Below are 25,921 nucleotides of genomic sequence, written 5' to 3' on the forward strand. Positions count from 1 at the left end.
CTGTCGCAGTCGCAGGTTTAGACGCACTCCCCTAGCTCTCACCGCGCGCGCGCACGCCCACCCACAATATAGATCACAGTCGATCACGGCTTTTCCCGCAGTGTTGTTGATTACAGCGCAAGGTCGTAAAGATTTTCTGAACCCAAGTCAGAAAGCAAAATAGTACCATCATCTCTAGAATAGTTTTAAAGGGAAGACTGAAAAGTAAAATTGGTAAATTTAATTGACATTTTGAAAACGGAAGGTTCTGCCCCTGAAATAAACTGGTAGATTTTCTAGAAACGGTAGCGATGATATAGGAAGTAGTGGAGAAATGTTCCTTTAGAATTCTTCAGATTTGCATTCGGTGGAAAGAAATCTGAGACAGTTGTCAGCGACAGCATCTGCATGCTGTTTCCTCTGATGTTTCGAGCGCGCAGCCATCCTTACTCTTTATCTGGAAGTAGTTAATCCCCAAGGATAGGAACGGGGAAGCATTCACAAGAAATTTGGTAGTTTAATTTTGCTCTAAGATAACCGTTTCCTGTGACTGTGTTGAAGTTGGGTTTCTTCCCTGGCCTCTTTGCTTTCTTGTTAGTTAACTCTGAGTTTATATAATACTAGGTTTAAACAGCGATTGATATTACTGGAAAATGTACTTTGATTGTCATGGCAAGATGTTTGATTGTAAGAGTATGGAAGAAGTGGAATCCTTAAGAGAGTGGAAAATATTAAGTACTTACTTGCTTTGTCATCTGGAAGGTATTTCAAGCCAGATTAACAGGTTTAGTCTGAAAAACATGTAAACTTTATACGATTATTAAGTTTTGTCCAGGGATTCTTACTTGTCTTCTTTGGGAGTCGGGTCAGTTTAGGTCTCTAAAGTAGGGCAAATATGTAGGAGCAGGTTTAACTAGATTTCCAACTTAATCATAGCATCCAGTGTTCTATGTTGTTAAGGAGTCATAGGATAGCGTCAGGTCTGTATAACATCTGATCTCTGTACCCTGTATTTGTGTTATGCAAAGAAAGAAGGAAATAACACATAAGTGTTATCTCTGAGTGGTTGGATTTATGAATGAAATTGTTTTCGCATACATGGCACATCTATTCGGAAATTTAAAAATATATATGTATGTGTATATAATGCAGAAAACATTGGGGGCATAACTATGGAACTAGAAAAAAATGAGAAGATATGCTTTGTACATATGTTCAACAAATGATTTCTGTACAGGCATTTCACCAGTTAAGTTTTAGAAATAACTTTAAAAGAAATTTTCAGTTTAAAATCTCCCCTGGTTGGGAATTCCCTGGCAGTCCAGTGGTTAGGACTCCGTGCTTCCACTGCTGGGGGCCTGGGTTCGATCCTTGGTCGGGGAATTAAGATCCACTGCAACATTTAAAATGGATAACCAACAGGGACCTTCTGTATAGCACAGGAACTCTGCTCAATACTATGTAACAACCTAAATGGGGAAAGAATATGAAAAAGAGTGGATACATGTATATGTATAACTGAATCACTTTGCTGTACACCTGAAACTATCACAACATTGTTAATCAACTATACCCCAATATAAAATAAAAAGTTAAAAAAAAATACCACAAGCCACCTGGTAGAGCCAAAAAAAAACCCCTCCAAAAAAACCCACGAAACCCACACACACACACACAAAACAACAAAACAACAACAAAAACCACACAAAAAAACCCAACCAAACAAAAACTCCCCAGGCTTTCTCTAGTTGCGGTGAGCAGGGGCTGCTCTTAGTTGCAGTGTGCAGTCTTCTCATTGCGGTGGTTTCTCTTGTTGCGGAGCTCGGGCTCTAGGCACGTGGGCTTCAGTAGTTGCAGCGTGTGGGCTCAGTAGTTGCAGCAGGTGGGCCCTAGAGTGTGCAGGTTTCAGTAGTTGTGGCGCACGGGCTTAGTTGCTCTGCAGCATGTGGGATCTTCCTGGAGCAGGGTTCGAACCCGTATCCCCTGCATTGGCAGGCGGATTCTTAACCACTGCACCACCAGGGAAGTCCCGGACTAATACTCTTTTTGAAATTAATTTTTTCTCTAGTTGTCTTGAAACTTTAACTCCTAAAGAACTCTCAAGGTGTTATTTAGCATATAAAATTTTCTTTCAATATGCATTAAAATTATGAATCTTATCTGTGGAAAGATAAATGGATATAACCTTTGGACCATTGTAACTGATTTATGGGAAGAGTAGAGTAACATACTTTATATATTTCAAATTATGATATCACCTTTGCAGTATTGTTGGGATAAATTAAGAGCATAGATACAATTATATATAGATTTGTTGGCCAGTCATAGGATTGAATATTTGAGTATTATAATTAGGAACATTTTAAGTTAATCCTAATAATAATGGTAATAGTTATAATAGATAACATTTTGTGAGTACTTTGTTTGGCTCAGGTATTGTGTTAAGAGTTTTCATTTATTATTATTATTATTTGTATAGATTTTTTCCTAGCGTTTAACTGTAATTGAGGTTTTTAAAAAATATATTTATTTATTTTTGGCTGCGCTAGGTCTTAGTTGTGGCAGGTGGGCTCCTTAGTTGCAGCTCGCCAGTTCCTTTGTTGCGGCATGCATGTGGGATCTAGTTCCCTGACCAGGGATTGAACCTGGGCCCCCTGCATTGGGAGCATGCAGTCTTATCCATTTTGCCACCAGGGAGGTCCCCTTCATTTATTATTGAGGCAATTTATTGATGTGGTTGAAAGTTTTGAATCTGAAGCTTGATTGTAAGAATTTTATTCTGACTCCTCCTTTAACTAGTTATATGACTTTGGATAAGTAATCTAATTTTTATCTGTCCCAGTCCCGTAATCTGTAAAATGGGCATAATACTAGTACCTACATTATACGGTTACTTTGATGAGTTAAGTGGGTTAACACATGGAAAGTGCTTAGAATGGTGCTCAGCACATGTGCTTTTATTAAATGTTAGCAGTTATTTTTGTCTTATTTATCCTCACAACACTGTGAAGTAGGTACTGTTACTAGCCTCAGTGACTGTTTTTATGAGATATAACTTACAGAAAAGTGTATAACACATACGTAATTGTATAGTTCTGTGAATTTTAAAATATAGCTCCCCATGTAACCACCACTCAGATCAAGATGTAAAACATTTTTAGCAACTTAGTAGGCTCCCTTGTCAATAACCTTCTCCTTGTCATGTATCAGTTTTGTTTTTGAACTTCATATTAATGGAATCATATGGTCTTGTATCTGGTTCCTTTTTCTCAACTCTCCTTTTGAGATTTATCCATATTGTTGCATATATCAGTAGTTATTCTTTTTTGTTATTGTGTCGTATTCCATTGAGACTATGCCACACTTTGTCCATTCTTTTGAAAGGCATTCGAATTGTTTACAGTCTTTGGCTATTATGAATAATGCTTCTGTGAATATTCTAATATGTATTTCTTTTGATAGACATATGTACTTATTTCTTTTGGGTTTATATACCCATAAATGAAAATGCTTAATCATAGCATATACATTTGTTTAACTTAAGTAGATACTGCCAGACAGTTTTCCAAAGTGGTTATACCAATTTTACTCTTGCCAAAAATGTTTTACAGTTCTGTCTGATATGGTTTATAGGTTTAGTTTAGCCATTTTAGTGAGTGTATAGTGGTAGCTCATTGTAGTTTTAATTTGCAGCTCCTTGATTAGCCCCATTTTACAAATAAGCAAACTGAAGCCTAGAGTTGTTCAATAACTTTCTCAGGCTCATAGATAGTAGCAAAATGGGATTCTAATGTAGATCGTTCTGATTTAGAAGCCCAGACTTTTAAAATTACATTAAAAAGACATTGTTAAGAAAAAATACTTATTATTGATAACTTTCTAAATAACATTGACTCATATAAACTGTAAAGAAGTCAGAAAATAGAAATATAAAGACGACGTTAAAAATCACTCATAAATTTACCATTCAGAGTTGACTACTGTTGTTAACATTCTAGTCACTGTTACCTGCGGTTCGCAATTTTATTTTATAAATTGCGATTTTTTTCTGTACATATAGCCTTCTTCTATATATGGAGCCTGCTTAATGTGTTTTAGTATTATTTTCTTTATTACTTTTCAGATTACCACAACTGGCTTATATACACTTAACTTAGTATTTAAAAAAATTTATTTATTTGTTTATTCTTTTGGCTGCGTTGGGTCTTTGTTGCTGTGCGCAGGCTTTCTCTGGTTTCGGTGAGCTGGGGCTACTCTTCATTGTGGTGCGTGGGCTTCTCATTGCAATGGCTTCTCTTGTTGCAGAGCACGGGCTCTAGGCACATGGGCTTCAGTAGTTGTGGTACCTGGGCTCAATAGTTGTGCCTCATGGGCTCTAGAGCGCAGGCTCAGTAGTTGTGGCTCATGGCCTTATGTTGCTCCGTGGCATGTGGGATCTTCCCAGACCAGGGCTCCAACCCATGTCCCCTGCACTGACACGTGGATTCTTAACCACACTGCCACCAGGGAAGTCCCTTAACTTAGTATTAAGACAGGCTTTTCCAAGTACTTTTATGAACTTATTTAATCATCATAACAACCCTATGAGTTAGGTGTTATTATTATTACCCCATATTATAGAGGCCCAAGCAAGAGTCAGAGAGATTAAGTAATTTGCATTGTGTCATAGCCAGGATTAGAACCCAGACAGTCAGACTCTACAATGTTTTTGTTTCCAAACTAAGTGGGTCTTTCACTGTTATGTTCTGTTTCTTTTGTCTATTTTTCTCTTTCTACAACAGTACCAAATTTTTTTTTAATGACAGTATTATAGTTTTGTAGTGTGTTTTTATATACAGCTGGGTTGTAGGCCGGAACATGTACATATGGCCTTCACGTGTGGCTTTTTTCCCAACCTGGTGCTGGGTTACAAGGGTGAGTATCCTGAGAAAGAGTTTCTGGTGGAAGCTGTATCTTTTTTATGACCTATCCTTGGAAGTTAGGCAGTTAGGGAGCTTCACTTCTGCCACATTCTTTTGGTTAGGAGTAAGTTATTAAGGCCAGACTCTATTCAAGGGGAAAGAAATTAGGCTCCTGCTTTTGATGTGAGGAGGGCAAAGAATTTGCACAGTTTTTATTTAATTTGTCAATTAAATATTCTATCAATAGAATTGATGAGTTAACTGTATTTAATGGTTTCATCCATGAACATAATCTTTCTCCATTCATTCAGATCTGCTCTGATGTCCTTTTAATAGCTTTTTTTCATTTAAAAACTTTATTATGGAAAACTTAAAACACAAAATAAAAATAGAATAGTACAATGAAACCTGTAAATACCTATCACCCAGCTTCAAAAATGATCAGCTTAAAGTCCAGTATCACCCCCTCCCCCAATTATTTTGAAGGAAATCCCACATGATATATTTTATCAGCAAACATTAAACATTTCAGTATGTATCTCTAATAGATGGGAGCTTTTTTTCTACGTAACCACAATACCATTTCACATTAAAAAAAAACTAATTTCTTAGCATCCTTAAATATCTATTCAGTGTTCAGATTTCCCTGAATTTGTTAGAGCTTTACCCTCCAACATTTTATGATGAACAGTTTTAAACATATAGCAATGTTGAAATTTACGGTAAATGACCAATTATGTTTTGCCTCGATTTTACATTAACATTTTACATATTTTTTTATTGGAGCATAGTTGATTCACAGTGTTGTGCTAGTTTCAGGTGTACAGCAAAGTGATTCAGTTATACATATACATATATTCATTCTTTTTTAGATCCTTTTCTCATATAGGTTATCACAGAATATTGAGTAGAGTTCCCTGTGCTATACAGTAGGTCCTTGTTGGTTATCTATCTTATATACAGTACTGTGTGTATGTTCATCCCAAGCTCCTGAGTTATCCCTCCGTCCGTGTTTCCCCTTTGGTCACCATAAGTTTGCTTTCAAACATTTTACTGTATTTTTATATGCTTTATTGTGTGTCTGTCTATCCATTACTGCATCCGTAATGAATCTTACTCATAAACAGCTTTTCATAGTTAATTAAATAAGATACAAATATGATCTTTTAATCTGAATGTTGCCTTCCCTCCCCCGTCCCTTTTTTTAACCTTGTAATTTATTTGTTGAGGAAACTGGCCATTTGTTCTGTAGAGTTTTCCACAGTCTGGCTTTTGCTGATTGCATCCCTGTACTGTTTCGGGGCATGTTCTTTTCCCTCTGTGTTCCCTGTAAACTAGTAGTTAGGTCAAGAGGCCTCATTGTTTTGATTTTTTTTTTCTCCTTTAGTTCATGATGGTGTAGATTTAAAGATATTGAACTGTTTAAAAAATATGCCTTTCTTATGGTATTATTCTTTATTTTATGATATACTGCTAGTTTTAGTTAACTAATATTTTACTTAGTACTTCATATCTATATTCATAAGTAAAATAGACCTAATGATTTGCTTATATTATCTTTATCAGGTTGGGGAGTTAAAATTATATGAATCCTTTAAAATTAGCAGCTTTTTCTCATTTTTTTCCCCCGAAAGCAGTCTGTATAAAGTAGAGATTATCTGTTTTATGAAAGTTTGGTAAAACCATTTGGGCCAGGGGTCTTTTTTTTTATAGTCAGGTCTCTGATTATATTTTAATTCCTCTAATGATACTTGGTCTATTCAAGTTCTTCACTTCCTAAGTTTTGGCATTTTTGTCTTTTTCTAAAAATTTATGTCATATAGGTTATCTAATTTATGAGCATACATATAGTTTTTATAGTCTTACTCTTCATTTCAGTTATAGCTATGATTATTTCTTTTTCATTCTGTATTGTATATTTGTATCCTCTTTTTTTTTTTTTTATTCCCTCATCTGTCTTGCTAAAACCTTGTCTTTTTAACTTTTGGTTTTGAAAATTTCCAAGCATATATAGAAAAAAGAGAGTGCAAGGAACCTCTAAGCACCCATCACTCAGCTTCAGTAACCATCAATGTTTTAAAAAAGTCTAACCTTCCTCCCTTAAAAAGTAAATTATTCTACACAAAACCATAACCTTACAAAATTAACAATAATTCTTAATGTCTTCTAATAACCAGTCCATAATCAAATTTTCCTAATTATATAAAAATTTGTAGGGGCTTCCCTGGTGGTGCAGTGGTTAAAAATCCTCCTGCCAGTGCAGGGGACACGGGTTTAAGCCCTGGTCCGGGAAGATTGCACATGCTGCAGAGCAGCTAAGCCCATGCGCCACAACTACTGAGCCGCGTTATAGAGCCCACGAGCCACAACTACTGGAGCCCGCGCACCTAGAGCCCGTGCTCCACAACAAGAGAAGCCACCGCAATGAGAAGCCCGCGCACCGCAATGAAGAGTAGCCCCCGCTTGCCGCAACTTGAGAAAGCCCACGTAGCAACAAAGACCCAACGCAGCCAAAAATAAATAAAAATAAAAAAAATTTATAAAAAGAAATTTGTAGTGCATTTGTTCTAATCAGAATCTAAGCTAGGTCCACTCATTGTATGTAGTTGATGCATTTCTTAAACTTTTGTAAATGTCTTATAATCTAGAACAGGAGTTGGCAAACTTTTTCCGTAAAGTGTCAGAGAATAAATATTTTCGGCTTTGCGGGCTACATCAGGTCTCCGTCCCATATTATTATTTTTAAAACTTATTTATTTATTTTTGGCTGTGTTGGGTCTTCATTGCTGTGCATGGGGTTTCTCTAGTTGCAGCGAGAGTGGGCTACTCTTCATTGTGGTGTGTGGCCTTCTCACTGCGGTGGCTTCTCTTGTTGCAGAGCACAGGCTCTAGAGCGCGGGCTTCAGTAGTTGTGGCTCACGGGCTTAGTTGCTCCATGGCATGTGGAATCTTCCCGGACCAGGGCTCGAACCCGTGTCCCCTGCGTTAGTGGGCGGATTCTTAACCACTGCGCCACTAGGGAAGGCCCCCATATTATTTTTTAAAAGAGCCCTTTAAAAATGTGAAAATCTTTCTTAGCTTGAGGGCTATCCATAAGCCATAGTTTGTCAACCCAAATCTAGAACATTCCTCCTCACCCGCTCTTTTTTTCCTCCTTGCTATTGAGTTGTTGAAGAAACTGAGCCATTTGTTCACACCTTGGGTTTTGCTGATAGTTTCCTTGTGGTGTCTTCTGTTTTTACTCTCACCTGCACCTTTATATTTTTTGTAGACAGGGAGTTAGATTTATAGGCTCAATTAGATTTAGATTTGTTTTTATTTATTTATTTATTTGGTGCAAGAGTACTTCACTGATGCTGTGTACATCCTATTACATCACATCAGAGGATAACTCCACGTTAGATGGAGTTGCCTCACTTTGTGTATTCAGGTGGTGACAACTGCCCAACAAACTTTCTCTTTGGTTTCACCGTTTATTTACTCCCTGAATCAGTTACTTCATTATAGGATGCAACATGATGATTTTGTATTCTTCCATTCCTTCTGTAGTTTTTAGTTTAAATGCTTGTGTGGGGCTTCCCTGGTGGTGCAGTGGTTGAGAATCTGCCTGCTAATGCAGGGGACACGGGTTCGAGCCCTGGCCTGGGAAGATCCCACATGCCGTGGAGCAACTAGGCCCGTGAGCCACAATTACTGAGCCTGTGCGTCTGGAGCCCGTGCTCCGCAACAAGAGAGGCCGCGATAGTGAGAGGCCCGCGCACTGCGATGAAGAGTGACCCCCGCTTGCCGCAACTGGAGAAAGCCCTTGCACAGAAACGAAGACCCAACACAGCCAAAAATAGATAAATACATAAATAATAATTAAAAAAAAAATTTGTGTGTGTGTGTGTAAAATTGCTTTACTCCATCCTCCACTAGGTGTATTTAGTTACAATGAAGTACATCTCAAATTGGAAAAGTGGGTTAAATACTTACACTTTTCTCTTAATTATCGGTTTTTAGAGTAATTATTGGTGCCCTAAAACTTTCAGTAGTATCCAGTTAGAGGTTTGCTTATTTTATTAGTTTTTCCAAAGAACCAGCTTAATTTTCTTTTTTGTCTTATCATTATTGTCCACATTATTGATTTCTGTTCTTCTCTTTAGTGTTTCCTTCCTTTTAATGTGTTTGGATTTGCATTTTTCCCCCCATCCTTCTGAATGCTTAGCTTGATGGTTTTCAGCATTTCTTTGTCTCTGATTAATGCGAGGTTTCTCAGCCTCAACACTGTTGATAATTTGGGTCAGATAATTCTTTGCTGTGGGGGGCTGTCCTGTACGCTGTAAAATATTTAGCAGAGCCCTGGCCTCTAGTCATGTGATGTAAGTACCACAGTCCCCTTCTCCCTCTCCCTGCAGTTGTGACTATCAAAATGTCTCCATATACTGCCATGTGTCCCCTGGGCAGTGCGATCACCCTTCGTTGAGAACAACAGGATTAATGCATTTAATGCTATAGATTTCCTTCTTAAATAATGCCTTAGTTATTGCTTGACCTAGTTATAGCAGTATACATATTGCATGTAGTGTTTATTGTCATTCAGTCTAAGCACAGGTCTACAATTCCTAATCTGTAATTCTGAGACCAAAAAACTCTGAAGAAGTAACTTTTCCCATAAGTTTGGCATTTAATAACAAAAGCTGACCTCAATAGACTTGAGACTATTTGTAGTATTTATTTCTGACTTATTTATTTATTTATTGTTTATATGTTTTGCTGCAGAAATATTAATATCTGATTATGGAGTACTGTATCAGACCTCATTAACATATTACATTATGTTATTTATGAAATACATGCTATAAAACTGTTCAAGAATCCTAAAAATTCTGAATTCTGAGTCATATCTCTCCGGCTCAAAATGATTTTCAGTAAGTGGCTATGGACATGAATTTCATAATTTCCTCTGTGAATACCTGTATAACCTATTGAGTTAGTTTCCAGACTTAATGTTTCTTTAAAACTTGATGTCAATTATGGTATTGGTTGGAGTGAAGCTTTGTATAAAGGAATGAGAAGAAATAAGAGTAGAAAGGTGGGTTGGAGTCAGCTTGAAAGGGACCATAAAGGTTTAAGGGGTTTGTGTTTCATCCTGCAGGCAACATTAAGCCATAGCAAGTTTTTTGAGTGAATAGTAATCATGTTTATGTTTTAAGTGCTGAGTGAGAGCATTTAATAATCGGTATTTAGTGGATGTTTCTCAAGTATAGAATTGCTCTGGAAGCCTGGAGACCAGGCGGTTTCATGTAGTTGGGTGGTGCAGCCTTTGTCTCACAGCTTTTGCACTTACTTGGTCACTGTCTATAATACGTAAGCATCTTTAATCATCTGTCTTCACCTTCTTATTACTTGGTGCTTTATTCCCCAATTCCGAAATCCCAGATCTTCACAATATCTTCTGTAACCTTTTCTATTCCATGCTGCACTTGGACAGTTGTCCCCAGTCAAAGAACTGGGATCAATGTGGAACTCACTTGTGTGCTTCCCTTCTCTTAAAGATTCTGTTGCTGTATATTGCCTGTTATCCAGTGCCTAAAAGCAGTTGCTGCACATGTTTTGTTCAGTTTTATAGTTGTTTATGGCAGGAAGGCAAGTCTGGTACAAATTATTCTGTCAAAGAAATAGAAGTCTCTTACTCCTTTGGAACATATACCATCTGTCTGTTTTCTCACTGATCTCCAGGTCACTTGTACTATAAGCTTCTGGTTTATAAACTTTCTCTCCATTTTAAATTCCGCCATCATTCTAGATGACTCCAGTGTTTGGGCAAGTAGCCCATCAAATATGCTAGTCTATCTCGAGGTGACTCCTGTACAGCCTCCCACTTAGACCACCCTATGGTGGCCCTGGTTATCACCAGAAAGTATTCTACCTGTGAAATCTTAAAAATCAAACCTCCCACTTGCTGACCTACTTCTCTCATTCGTAAAAGCCTGCTTTCCTCAGCCTCCCGATTCCTCTGCCTTCTTCCTATCCATTTTCCCTCTTCTGTTGTCACTTACTTTCCTATGTGGTTTGGAGTCAGTGTAGCTTAGATTCCATTGCCCGTCACTTCAGCCACTCTATTGCCAGTATCTTTGGCTCTCTTTCCTTACATTCCACTCGCCTGACAAACTCCAAATCTTGGATCAGTGATGCTGCTTGTTTTTTTTAGTGTTTATATCCTGGTTACTGAATGTTGCTAGAGAAGATCCCACACCTGTAAATTTAACTCTTCAGCCTCAGTACTGCTCGGCAGTTCCCCAGGATACCCTTCTCTTGACTTCTTCCCAGCAGCTGTTTCAGAACTTCCCCAGTCTTCTAGAACTTCCGTTCATGCCACCTTCACCCTTCACTCTCAGCATCTCCTGTTTCACCTAAAGGCCATCATAAATTCCTGTTTTGAAATCTACAGGTTTGACTCCATTCTCATCAATCTGTTCTTTCTCTCTGGTATTGGGGAGGAGATCTCTCTTCCTGTTATAACTATTTCTTCTGTTTTGGCTCTGAATCCCAACTACTCCTATCTCTCTAGGAGAAAATAATTCTCTCAAGTTATCTTTTGTCTCCTACCTTTTTCTCTCTTTTCTCCTTCTCTCCTATTAACATTTAATTATGATCAGGTTTTTCTAAACACCTTTCCTCATGGTCCCTCTCCAGCTAAACCTTAGCTCTTCTTTCCTTTAAAAAGAGAATTATCCACATGTACCAGTCCCACTTCCCCACCTCTCTTCAACCCACTGCAGTTCTTTACCATTCTACTAGAATTGCTTTTGCCTAGTTCATCAGTGGCTCTCTTGTTGCTAAAACTGACGGACACTTCTCAATCTGTCTCACTTTATTTTACAACTATTTGATCATGTTAACTACTTCATCCCTGTTGAAATGTTTTCTTTCTTTTTTTTATCTTGACAGCCGTTTTGACTTGACCCCCAGATGTCTTCTCAACTCTTCTAATTACTAGATTCCTTTACGGATTCCTCTTGTTCTGCTTATTTCTTAAATGTATTATGTTCTCTTCTTTTTTCATTCTGCAGCTTTTCCCTGGTCATGTCATTCGTTCCCATGACTTCAGTGATCTTTATGCTGGTAATTTCCAAACCTTTATCCTTGGCGCATATTCTCTGCAGAGATCTAAACTACCCAGTATTTGGCTGGTTATGGAACATTTCTGCTTGACACGTCTTGAGATATCTGAAATTCAACATGTCCAAAGGGAACTGATTTTTAATCTCTCCCTTCTCCTTGCATCTAATCAACTACTTAGTCCCCTTAATTCTTCCTCCTAGATGTCTCAAAACAGTCAGCTTCTTTTTATTTCTAAGTCTCTTCCCTAGTACAGGCCATCTGTAGACTCTCCTAGATTAATTACTTCAGCAGCTTTCTAATTAGCCTGCATGTTTCCAGTTTAGGCCATTCTCCATATTGCTGCCTGAGTGTCTACTGATCATCTGGTGATACTACTCTTTTTCTTAAAACTCTTAAAAATTCTTAAAATCTTCATTGTCTCCTGGGCATTACTTAGGACTCTTGATGGTAGATGAAAGAAACTCAGCTCACACTAGGTTTGGCAAAGAGGGGAATCATGGGAAGATTATGTAAGTGCAGAAAGAACTGGAGTGTAGCTGGGCCTCAGAGACACATAGAACCAGGGTTTGGAATACTGCCAATAGTTTCTTCTCCTCCTGGATTTTCCTGCTTCTGTCTGTGGATTGGCTTCATTCTCTTCTCACTACATAGTGATTTGTGGCCTGAAGAGCTGGCACCAAAGTTTGTACTGTATGGTTTGCACAGCTAACAACCGTGACGCGGTAATTAGAATTTAAACTGTGATGTTTGGGGGGCTGGTGTCTCACAAAGTTTTGGCAACTGAAATGTATGCACGTCAGAGCTGTGCGCTGTGAGGACTGGCCGTATCGAGACACCTTAACATGGCTTACTGTATGACACTGTGTCATGTGGCTTTGGCTTGGCTTTTCTAGATTCATCTCAAGACCACTTCTTCCTTGGAACTGTGCTCAGATCTTAGCCCACGTAGTTCTCTCCAGTTTGAATTCCCCTGCCTCTTCCCCAGTCCCTCCTTCCTCTACCCTGTCCTCTTCTGTTGGTTTTCTCCTACTCACTCTTTAAGGTTTTCCACAGACACAACTTTCTCTGAAAAGAGTTTTTCTGTCTTTTCAAGTTTGGGTTGTGTATTTTGCCCGAGGAGTTCTCATATCATGCATACTTTCTCTGTCATAATATAGAACATATCATCACACTGTATTGTATTTACTTACTTATCTGTTATACCTACCAGATAGTGTTTTCCATGCAAATAGAGACCATGGCAGTGCTGTTCCTTATTGTATCCCTAGAGCCGAGTACTATGTAGCACAAAACGGGCACTCAGTAAAATTGATTTAATGACAAATAATCAGAATTTTGGTGGGGTTTGAATACTACCCTGTCATTAGAAGGTATTCTGGAAAAATGTGGTATTGGCTAAATATGACAACCTAGGTACCAAATTATGAAATATTGAGAAGTTATACTTCTTTATACATTTAATGAAATATACATTTGATAGCATACATTCTATGATTCTTATAGTTAGTAGATACATTACAGAAAATCATGACTGGAGAAGTTGCTTCAGCCTAGTATGGTAGGTGCTTAATTAAAAACTTGTGAAATCAATGAAGGGACAAATTAGTGTTATATGCTGTTTTTTGGTTCTAATAATTACCTTCCTTTATTTCTAAGGTATCTTCATGTTTTAATGATCTTCTGGTCATTTGTTGCTGGAGTTGTCACATTCTACTGCTCATTGGGACCTGATTCTCTCTTACCAAATATATTCTTCACGATAAAATACAAACCCAAGGTAAAATATATGTGTTCTTACTTTTAAAAGAATTAGTAGGTATGACCCTGTGCTATTCGGTATTGTTCATGAAAGCATGTTAAAGCAGTGATTTTTAAAAAATACCTCTGCTATTATTTAATAATGGAAGACATCAGAACATTTTTAAAGTGAAATTTGCATATATGTTCATTTTTAAAGTATATAGGTCTCCCAGGAGGAGCTAAAGAAAGAAAACAGAAAATTCTCAGAAAATTGGGCTCCACGATTTTAGAGTGTCCTTTGACTGCATATTAACTATGATGACAGTGAATTAAAACAGAGGTTTCCAAAATTGGTTGTACAGTAGAATCACCTGAGGAATCTTTTAAAAAGTACAGACTCCTGGGCCCTACCACTAGATTTTGATTGAATAGTTCTGGGTTAGGGCCTTGTAATTAGGACCTGTTCAAAGCCTTCCAGGTGATTCTGAGGCACAGACACAAACAGGGAACTAATTGTTCCCTAAATGTTTATTTGCTCCATAGAAACAAACCAGTAATATTTCTTTAACGAAAATAATTAGTTTTTCTGAACTTTGAACTCTTCCTTGAAAATTCTCCAAGTTGATGTAGTCCCTCATCTCAGGTTGGTTGATATTTCTACTCAGAGGAAACACAGCTGAAGGTGATACCCCGTATTTGGTCAGGAACCTTACTAGTTACCACGCGTCTTCTCCCTCATTGAATTCAAGGTTTCGGAGAAATAGAAAATAGTTTTTTCTTATACCTTTGCAGTAGAGTATCATTTTCAAATATAGATTTATATATTTATTTATTTTTAATAAGTGAGCGTAACAATTGACTTTAATTTTAAGCTTGAAAATTTGGCTTAGTTATTGTAAAGCATTTCATTAGGTATTTTTTTCCTATTGGCAGTTTGGTATAGCAAGTATTATTTATTATAAAGAATGGTTTCAGTGTTAAAGCAGATATTAGTTAAAAAAATCATGTCCTTTGAATTCATACATTGATTAACAAACTTTTGGAAAGTTGATTCTCTTCAGTAAATATGATACGTAAAGTAAAGACGAATCTCCCCATTTCCCTTTTTTAGCAGTTAGGACTTCAGGAATTATTTCCTCAAGGTCGTAGCTGTGCTGTTTGTGGTAAAGTGAAATGTAAACGACATAGGTACGTTAAACACTTTTAATTTGTTGATCCTTCCAGTTACATTTTGGATTTCAAGCAGTTTAACTGTATGATTTTCTTTAGACCTGCCTTGCTGCTTGAGAACTACCAGCCATGGCTAGACCTGAAAATTTCTTCCAAGGTTGATGCATCTCTTTCAGAGGTAACTGATTTAAATAAAATTGCTATGTATACCCAAGCAGAAAGTATTAAATACCTATGGAAAATTTAATCATGGAGTATTTTAATATATGCTGCCTAATCAATTCTTGGCTGGTAGTTGATTGTTATACAACTTGAATGGTAAACTAGAAATGTTTTTGGATCCCATGTCTAATTGAAATGGACATTTTAGTCAAAAAAAGTACTGTTTACCTAGTTATTGTTTACCTCTTATAAAAATAGTCATTTTTATTATAAGACAGTAGAAATAACCATTTTGTAATTCCAGAGGAGACCTGAGCTACAAGGAGCCAATGTGTATCTTACTGAATTGTGACCCCATTTTTGACACTAACTTGAGCAGAGAGTCAGATACATTTCAGTGTTTGTCCATAGTATAGGAATAGAAAGCATGTTCTCTTATCTTTGTTCCAGTCACATTTTATATGTACCTTTTTGGTAACATATCATGTTTTAGTTATTTCTTTGAGAAACTTGGTCTCTCCATCCAAGAAAGCAGTCAAGTCCTTGAAGGCAAGGAATGGGTCTCATTTGTTCCCAGCACCAAGTGCAGGTGCCAGATATATTGTTGGTACCTGATAGATATCTATTGAATTAAACTGAGTGCTAATTAGTTGAAGAATAGCATTAGGCATCTGAATCCTGCCTTAATTGTCCTTTTTCCCAGTTTGTATCTTTGTTTGGCGAAAAGTATGCTGCATAAATGCTAAACTGTTGGCAGTTTTCCTTTTCATTTCTTCTGTAAGCTCTTTTTCATCCTTCAGATTCCCTGATTTAAGACTGTGCTGTCCAGTATAGTAGCCACTAGCCACATGCAGCTATTGATAAACACTTGAAATGTGTTAGTCCAGATTGAGATGTGCTGTATATGTAAAATACAGTAAAATATGTACTGGATTTTGAGGACTTAGTAAGGAAAAAGAAATGTAAAATATCCTATTATATACTTTATGTTGATTACATATATGATAATATTTTGGGTATATTGGGTTAAATAAGATATATCATAAAATTAACTTCACCTGTTTCTTTTTACTTTTTAAAAAACATAGCTACTAGAAAATTTGAAATTATATTTGTGGCTCACATTATATTTCTGTTGGGGAGAGTGCTGATTTGAGGTCTGTTGAAGACAAGACATCTAGGAAGAGTATTATTTGTAGTTTGACACTTCGTTTCTTTTTAAAAATTGAAAAAACTGATGTAAAGCTCTTAGCCTAGTGCCTGGCACATATTAGTGTTCAATAAATACTAGCTCCAATATTTAAAAATATTTTCTGAGATCTTGCTGTAGGCAGGAACTGGATTAGGCCCTAGGAATAAAAAGAGAAATCAGGTATGGTTCCTTTCTTCTGGGAACTTCAGTCTAGGAGGGGAGAGAGCCATTTAAACAGACATATACAATATAATGTAATGCAGGCTATAATGGAAGAAATGTACAAGGTGTATCATTAGCACAGAGGACGAAGTGCATAACTGTTGAGAGGAGCAGTCAGGAAATATAACTAGAAGTTTATCAGCCTGATAGTGTGGGAAAAGGTATTTGAGGGTGTGGGAAGAGCTTTTGGAAAGAAAGAGGCTTTGAAACAAGGTGGAGTGTTCAGCAGACTGGAGGGTGAAATGCGAAGGAGGGTGTGGGCAACGAAGAGACCAGACTCTATTAGCTAGTATTTATCAATCACTTACTGTATAGTAGATATTGTACTAATCACTGTACTTGCATTATTCATGTAATCATACAGCCTATGAAGTAGGTGCTATTATTGATTTGATGGTTTTACCAAAGGAAGGGTTTAGAGAGTTTTAATAATTTTCTCAGGTATCATACTTGGTTGGTAGCAGAAGAACTCAGTCTAAAACCCAGGACTGCCGTAGTTCTTAACTGATTTTTATATGGCCCTTTAGAAATCAGATCATCAGAAGACTTAAAAGGCCACGCTGAAGGAGTTTAATTGATCGGGAGTCAGTGATTTTCAAATTGTGTAACTAGAGTTTTCAGATGTGATTCACAGGATGCAGTGGGAGGTGAAAAGGAAGTGGATGGTCACAGGGGCTGGCAAGCAGCTTTCTCTCACCCCTTCACAATCAGTGCAGCTCCACTTGTCTTAACTTTGATATGTTGTGGTTTGATATATTGAGGGTTTCATGCAGCGGAGTGATGTGGTCAAATACATGTTTTAGATCACTTTGGCAGGTTTATGGAGGTTGGAGGGGAGCTAGCTTGGAAGGAGGGAGACTAGTTTAGAGGCTATTGCTATGTATAGGGATGAGAAGATGAGGACCTGAATAGTGGAGCTGTAGAAAAGAGCTACTTAGGATGTAAACTTACTAGGGCTTCTGATTGAATTTGAGGGAATAATATAATAATAAGATGAAATGTTTAATGGTAAATTTTCTAGTCTCCTCTCTGTGTCCTAACACTGTCTATATGTATCTTATTTTTCCAGGTGATATCACTAATGCTTACTTTTTTAGTAAAAAGTCCAAATCTTGTTGCCTTAGTATTTAGAGAGTCCAGTCTTGATTACTACTGCAGAGAAGGTATATAGTCAGATTAGATATATTGTTTCATTCCCTCCCTAGTGTTTTTTAAAGTTAATGCCCACTGCTACAAGTCCTTTTAAAAATTAAACTATACTGCTGCACCCAGGCTCAAGGAATGGAAGGTTTAACACCCAAGATTTCTTTTGTTTTGTTTTGTTACTCTTTCACATATAACTTGATTTTCAGTGTACAGCTAAAATTTTCACGAAGTGAGCATATTCATGTAGCCGGCCCCCAGATCAAGAAACAAAAACATTATTAGCACCCAGAAGTACCCCTCATGCTCCCTTCTGGTCACTATCCTCGCTTCAAAGATGATCACTGAAACCTAACTTTAACCCTTTATGTAAGTCTTATATATTTGTTTCTTCATTTTATTCTGGGAATACTGACTTACAGAGAGGGTTAGGAATGCAAAAGACTAGCCTATTATTTTCCTTATTTCCATAGAAATTTTTTGGTTTAGTGAAGCTTCAGAGTCAGAACAATTTAGGTTTTTAAAAATTTTTTTTAAATTATAGGAATATTTAAAAATGTGTGTCATTCTAATAGTAATTTTTCTTTTTTATGGTTTTCAAAGTATTTTTTCATGTTTTCTTTCATCATCACAACATGTAAAGTTGACATATACATTTTGTCATGTGAAAGTGTGATATTAGATGTCAATATATGGGATACTAAACTTAGTTTTTATTATATATTTCTTAGTAGTAGAGTTTATTTTCCCAGAATGAGTTAACTAACTTGATTTTTCTTTGAAAAATAATTTTTATGCAGGTTCTTGAATTAGTGTTGGAAAACTTCATTTACCCCTGGTACAGGTAAGCTCTTTCTATAAGACCTTTTTTCTATAGTATAGTGAATACCATTAAGTTAAGTGCTAATGATATGTTTTCAGTATAGGCCAGGATTTATCAATTTTGGCACTATTGACATTTTAGACCACGTAATTCTTTACTGTAGGGACCTGTACTGTGCCTTATAGGGTATTTAGCCGCACCCCTGGCTTCTTCCTAGCGAATGCTGGTGGTATCCCTTCTTCCCCTAGTTGTGACCACCAAAAATGTCTTCAGAGATTGCCACATTTACCTGGGAGGCACAGTGGTCCCAGTTAAGAACCATTGATTAGGTCATCAATTAACAGTTTAGTGATAGCAAAGAGGAACTTAGGCTACTTTTTGAAAGAGAAGTAACTTGTAGAATTTCTTTTTTTTTTTAAATCATCTTTATTGGAGTATAATTGCTTTACAGTGTTGTGTTAAGTTTCTGCTGTATAACAAACTGAATCAGCTATATGTATACATATATCCCCAAATCCTCTCCCTCTTGCGTCTCCCTCCCACCCTCCCTATCCCACCCCTCTAGGTGGTCACAAAGCACTGAGCTGATCTCCCTGTGCTATGCAGCTGCTTCCCACTAGCTATCTGTTTTATGTTTGGTAGTGTATATATGTCCATGCCACTCTCTCACTTCGTCCCAGCTTACCCTTCCCCCTCCCCGTGTCCTCAAGTAACTTGTAGAATTTCTCATGACTCCTAATTGTAGGAGTGATTTACTATTTTGTATGCACTTTTTACATTTGAAATAGTTGTACATTTACAGGAAAAATTTATATTCAGATATTTCATTAAATTGAAAGTTAATTTCAATAGACTTTTCCTGGAAAATTAATATGTTTTTTCCAAAGCAACTTTGTTTTTGGTGTCTGAGGTGGATGTACAAGTGCCCTATGCTTAGCAGGATATGGATCTGAAAAAAATATATAGTTTGACAATCAGAAATCCCAAGTTATATTATAAAACAGATGTTCCCTTACATAAGCATCATGTATTTAGTTATGTATTTGAACACTTAAACCCGTATGACTTACAGATGTAATACTTAATGATAACTACCCAAATTTTATATAGATTCAGTATATTTTGAATTTCCTAATTTAACAATGCTAGTAGGGGACTTCCCTGGTGGTCCAGTGGTTAGGACTCAGCGCTTTCACTGCTGTGGGGCTAGGTTCGATCCCTGATCAGGGAACTAAGATCCCACAAGTCACGTGGCATGGCCAGAAAAAAAAAAAATGCTAGTAGTTGAGTTGATCTATAGTGTATTAAAACAAATTTAATATTCAGTTTATATGGCATATTTTCCTGAAAAGCTTATATAAATTAATTTTTTACATTTGAGTCTGTCTTAAATATGGGGCATTTGCCATTTAAGTAAAGTTGATGGTGAGGCCTTTTGTAAAATGAATCCTGTTGTAAAACTTCCCCACTGCGACCCCGCCCCACCCCTACGCCCACATTATGACTCTTCAGATATAAAATATGGCTGTATTTGTAAATGTTAAAGTCTGTATTTTCTCCTTTGATGCTGTGATATCCCCTTCCTTGGAGTTAATAGTGGAAAGCATGATTGATACAATTATCTTCCTTATTTTACCAAGGGACTTAACAGGTAGCATCATCTTCAAGTTCAGAATATCACCATTATACGTACCTTTCTTTCTTGCCTTTGATTAGGGAAGTATCCTTATTCTTCTAGGGACCTCAGGACTACAGGAAAACTCAGGAGAAGGTTGTCAAAATTTCTGTTTAAAAACAGTTGAGTTTCAGTTTATTTTCTTTTTCAAATAGAACACACACTTTTTTCCCTTACTTTTAGAATTAGTTTATATTATTAATCTAGAAATATTTAAACTAATTTAAAATTTAGTATGTAATTCTGTTGCTTCTCAAAATTATTCTTTGTTTTATTTCTTAGATATTTCTTTGATGATGTTTAGAAAATGATCTTAAAAATCTTAAAAATATGACCACGTACATGTGAATGTCTGCAGGGAAATATGTACTATAATTTAGTTAACAGTAATTGTGTCTTGTCACTAGAATTATGGGAGATTTCTATTCTTTGTACATTTCTTTTATTCTCTACTGTAATGCATTATTTGTTAAAAAAAAGTAGCGTAAGTAAATGGAAGAAAGTCAGTTCTAGACTTTTCTTGTTTTCTAGAAGAGGAAGCTGTGTATTTCTTTGAACTTCTAAATGCTTGCTTTTCTCCTCAATTGAAGGGATGTAACAGATGATGAGTCCTTTGTTGATGAACTGAGAATTATATTACGGTTTTTTGCATCTGTCTTAATTCGAAGGATTCACAAGGTATATATTTATAATGAGAAATTTGGGAATTTCTATACTGTATGTATTTGTTCCTCACTTTTAATTTTTTAGATTAAAAGATAAATGGATTACTTTTGATTAATTGATCAATTTTGCTTTCTTTATTTTAATGTTTGGATATCTTGGTTTGTGGCAATTAGAAATAAAAAGACAATTAGAGAAAAAAAAATTCATGTTCCAGTTAGATGAATTTACTGAATACAGGGTAATGATTATGATCTACTTTTTAAAAAATTTCAAGCCATAGTTTGTTTATGTTTGAGTTTCTGTCTGTATATACTTAACAGTGTGTTGGCTGTAGACATAAATACTTGTCTACTGCCTTGTCAGTTTGATAGAATTGAACATATTGACAATAAATTGGCATATCGTATCTGCCATTAGTAAATAAAGATAAATCTTGTTAAATGTTTCTATACCTATTTGAGAAGTGAACAATACAGTCAAGTACTGTGGCAAAGATATGCAAAAATTATGAATAAGTAGTTCACAAAAGAAACATATAAAATGGCCAGTGAATATTTGAAAATATGTTGTCTCACATGAAATATAGTCTTTTGATGAGATACTGTTCTTTTGCCTATCAGGTTGGGAAAGGTAAAAAACATGATAATATCTAGTAGTGGTGATTGTGGGGAAACAGGCAAAGCAAGTACAAATTCAGATTGATGTAACTCTTACCCTGGAAGGCAGTTTGGTAATCTTTATTAAAAGACTTAAAAATGTCTGTGCTCCCAAATTTAATTCCATTGTTTTTCTTAGTATATTTTAAAGAAATAATCACAGTAGTTTGTAAAAATGTATGTTCAAAGATTCATTGCAGTATAGTTTATAATAAGGAAGTCTGAAAAGGAAAACATGTCCAGTGGTAGGATTGTTGGTTGATTGAATATAATACATGCTAACTATAAAATCCTTTCTGTAGTTTTTGTGATTGCTTGCTTTCATTTAGCATAATGTTTGTGATTGGTTGTTTTCACTTAGCATAATATTTTCAAGGTTTATTCATGTTGTCATTTTGTAGCTATATCAGTACTTATTCTTTTTTATGTCTGAGTAATATTCTGTTGTATGGATATGCCACATTTTGTTCATGCATCCATCCATCCATCAGTTGGCTATTATGAATAATGCTGCCATAGTGTTTGTGTATAGGTTTTCTCGGGAGGGAGGGGGTGGAATATTTGTTTTCATTTCTTTTGGGTTTACCTAGGAGTGTAATTGCTGGGTCAAGTGGTAACTCTGTGTTTAACTTTTGAGGAACTGTCAGATTGTTTTCCTAAGTGGCTGTACCACTTTGCATTCCCACCAGCAGTGTATGAGGGTTCTGATTTCTCCACATCCTTGCCAGAACTAGTTATTATCTCACTTTTTGATTCTAACCATGCTAGTGGGTGTGAAGTGGTATCTCATTGTGGCTTTGATTTGCCTTTCCCTATGACCAATGATGTCGAGCGTCCTTTCAGATGCTTATTGGCCATTTGTGTATCTTTTTTGGGGAGAAATGTGTATTCAAATTCTTTGCCCATTTTTTTAAACTGAGTTATTTGTCTTTTAATTGTTGAGATGTAAGAGTTCATTATCTATTCTGGGTATACTTCCTTCATCAGATATATGATTTTCAAATATTTTTTTCCACTTTCTGGATTGTTATGGTACATTTCATTTTATCTGTATACTGTCCTGGGAGATAAGTGGGTCATTATCATACCCATTTTATAGAAAGTTAGTAATATTCTTTGTCAAAGCGTCAGAGGTAGTTGATGGGCAAAAGATTAGGCCTGGGTCATGTCATTCCTAGTACAATGTTATATCCTTGATAACATGGCCTGACTAATGTAAATTGGGAGTTTGGGGATAATGAAAACAATCATTTAAGGTCCACAGTGGTTTTTTTTTTTTTTCTTTTTTTAATCAAAGTTTAGTGACAAACTCACTATTTTATCATTTTGATTTTGATCTGAAGTCTCTAAAATGGAACTTACAAGGGAAAATTTTCGTGCGTATTCTCAGAAGACAAGATTCCATAAAATATTTAAAAATGAAAACATCTTGTTTATTTGATAAATATATATATGAGACTAATTTATAATCACTGAGTACCAAGAGAGCAGGGATAAATGAAGAGTAATGTTATTTTGCAAAAAGGTGTGCTACTAGCAAAAACATCCCCTCTTATTGAACATGTTTGATCTTATACAGCCAAAAGATATCTGTAATCTGCTCTGGGTTTTACTAGTAAATCACTAAAATTTGGGGGATTATGATCCATTACACTTACTAGATTTATCAGCTTGTGATGTTTTTCCTCTTTCTTAATGAGGAATTTAAAAAGAACTGAAAAGTTAACACAAAACAACACTATTGTGATGCAGTTTTCTCATGCCTTTGATAAAGGGAGAATATGATGTGTTGAGCTTTGTGATGGAAGCTAAGCCTGTTGAACTCCAATAAACATGCTTTTTGGTGGTGATTTACTTAATTTGCAGGGTTTTTTTTTTTTTTTTTAGTTATTTTATTTTATGTCTCTTTTATGTGTGTACTTGTAAGCCCCCAGTCCTCTCTTACTAACCTACCATAGTCATTACAGTTTCCAGCCTTTAAGTTGAACAATACCTGTGGGGAATGATGAAACTTAATTTTATTCCAAAATAGAATGCTTCCATATATCTTGAAACCAGGATTTACCTTGTAAGCTGAATGAAAAGTTTATTTTCAAGTGACCTTCGTAAACACAAGTTTATAACCTCAAAGGGATGATAAAGTTACTTGAGATTTTTTTCTTGAATGCATTTAGAATGAACACATTAAAGAAATAAGTCAAGAATAAAGATGCTATTTTGTGAGAAAAATTTAGTGTATAGGGTATGCATATGAAGGTGTATTTTCATTACTGTTGTAGTAAAACGGTCTAAATTTACAGTTAGTATGATCCAAGAATGTAAAGTGCTTTTAAATTATATTTTTGAAAGATTCCCAATAATACCACTGATTTTTAAGATCATATGTTCCAATACCTTAAATACATTGTTCCTGCCATTGTAACTTAGTGATAATTATTTTAAAAGTTTTATTTTAATGTTGAATTTTTCTAGGTGGATATTCCATCTATTATCACCAAGAAACTATTAAAAGCAGCAATGAAGCATATAGAAGTGATCGTTAAAGCCAGTCAGAAAGGTAATACAAAGTTTTATGTTTCTTACACTGCTACAAAGTTTGAGTTTGTTTTTATATACCAGCTTTCACTTTAAATATCTAAGTCTGAGTACTGATAAATTAAGTGATATATTCACAGATGCTGTGAAAGTATTAGTTTAAACTGAAATCTCTTTCAGTAATTTGTTAACATATAAGTGATTTTGAGAACTCAAGAATCTATGAAAATTAAGGTACACTCGGATAATCTTTAGTTATATTATTGATGAATCTTGTCTTTTTTTGCATGGTAGTCTGTTGACTTCATTACCTCCTCTGAGGTGTCTTTCACATCTCTTCCCTCCTTTTTTCTTAATGATTTCAACAGTTTTGATGAAACCTATCCTATTTATTGCTACTATGTTAATTTCACAATGCCACAATTCTGTTACCTGCCTACTTAAAAAAAAAAAAATTAGCGAGTGCTACAGAGTCAAAACTGTCCTATATTTTAAACCCTTTCCTATTTAGTCAAGTATTTTGATCTACTCTTGTCCTTCACTATGTATGATACTTTAGCCAGGATGACCTGTTTGCAGTTTCTTATGTGTATCCTGGCCTTTATACTGTCATGATGTACACATAGCATACATTCACCAAACGTTTGCTGATTGGATGAAACCTTCATTTGGGGGCTTTTCTTGCTCTTAGATCAAGCTGAAATATACCTTTTAAACAAAATTACTTATATGCTCTGTACTTAGTTCTTTGTGAAACTGAGATTTTCCTTGTATCTGCATTTGGTATTCTTCTTTGTCAGTGCTTCCCCAAGTATGTTCTGCAGAATACTACTCTATGTAGATGACTATGTAGAAGAAGTATCATGGTTATATTTTCTGGTAATTACTATGTATTGTATTTCTCTTCTGGAAATACCCAGTAAGTACTAGCATTCCAAAATATCTCAGTATTCCTGCAGCAAAGAAATAACTTTAACTTTTTTTAACCCAGCACATCCCAAACTCATTTGAGCATGGAACCAATTTTCCCTCCCTCATAATATCAGTTTGTATAATCACAGTATATTTGGGGAACTTGTAGAGTGGTAGTTAAATTATTAGTTTATTTGTCCTTTGGTATGAATAATTCCTCAGGTATGAGAAGCATTTCAAATTACATTTAAAAATTTTTCTGTGTTCATCTTATAATATTATAACAATTCAAGTTTTACCTTCAACATAGTTAAAAAGTGGAAGAGTTTAAATATGTATAATTTAATTGTTAAATTAAAAAAATTAACTTTTAAAATAATTGTCCTGTCACTGGCAAAAACACACCAGAAGATAGTAACTTTGTTGTAGCCATTTTGTTAAGGCTACTGTACTGTCAGAAAAAAATATAGAAAAGTGTGTTTTTTTTTTTATTAGTAAACTTTACTTTTTAGAGCAGTTTTAAGTTTACAGAAAAACTGAGCAGAAATTATAGAGAGTTCCCATATATTTCCCCCCTTCCCTATTATTAACACCTTGCATTGGTTGGTATATTTGTTACAATTGATATGCCAGTACTGAGACATTATTATTAACTAAAGTCCATAGTTTTTTTTTGTTTTTTTTGTGGTACGCGGGCCTCTCACTGTTGTGGCCTCTCCCGTTGCGGAGCACAGGCTCCGGACGCGCAGGCTCAGTGGCCATGGCTCACGGGCCCAGCCTCTCCACGGCATGTGGGATCCTCCCAGACTGGGGCATGAACCCGTGTCCTCTGCATTGGCAGGCGGACTCTCAACCACTGTGCCACCAGGGAAGCCCCATAGTTTTTATTAGGGTTTTACTCTTCATATTGTACATTCTGTGGATTCTGACAAATGCTTAATGCCATGTATCCATCAATACAACATCATACTGAATAGTTTCACTGCCCCCCCGCCCCCTGTGTTTCACCTATTTATCCCTCCCTCCTTCCTTCATGAA

General features: G+C 35.9%; 1 protein-coding gene across 6 annotated transcripts in view; it reads left to right on the forward strand.

Moving 5' to 3' along the window:
- Positions 1-25,921, forward strand: part of SNX14 (sorting nexin 14) — a 67,861-nt gene that overhangs the window by 663 nt on the left and 41,277 nt on the right. For 4 of the 6 annotated variants that reach the window (XM_060030262.1, XM_060030265.1, XM_060030267.1 and 1 more), the window contains exons 2-7: positions 13,644-13,764; positions 14,839-14,915; positions 14,997-15,075; positions 18,417-18,460; positions 20,705-20,792; positions 23,909-23,993. In XM_060030262.1, coding sequence (XP_059886245.1) covers positions 13,644-13,764; positions 14,839-14,915; positions 14,997-15,075; positions 18,417-18,460; positions 20,705-20,792; positions 23,909-23,993 — 494 coding nt within the window. The remainder of the gene's footprint in view (positions 1-13,643; positions 13,765-14,838; positions 14,916-14,996; positions 15,076-18,416; positions 18,461-20,704; positions 20,793-23,908; positions 23,994-25,921) is intronic. The other 2 variants (XM_060030263.1, XM_060030266.1) reach the window with 1 other exon arrangement.

This window comes from Delphinus delphis, chromosome 14 (assembly GCF_949987515.2).
Source record: "Delphinus delphis chromosome 14, mDelDel1.2, whole genome shotgun sequence".
Taxonomy (NCBI): Eukaryota; Metazoa; Chordata; class Mammalia; order Artiodactyla; family Delphinidae; genus Delphinus; species Delphinus delphis.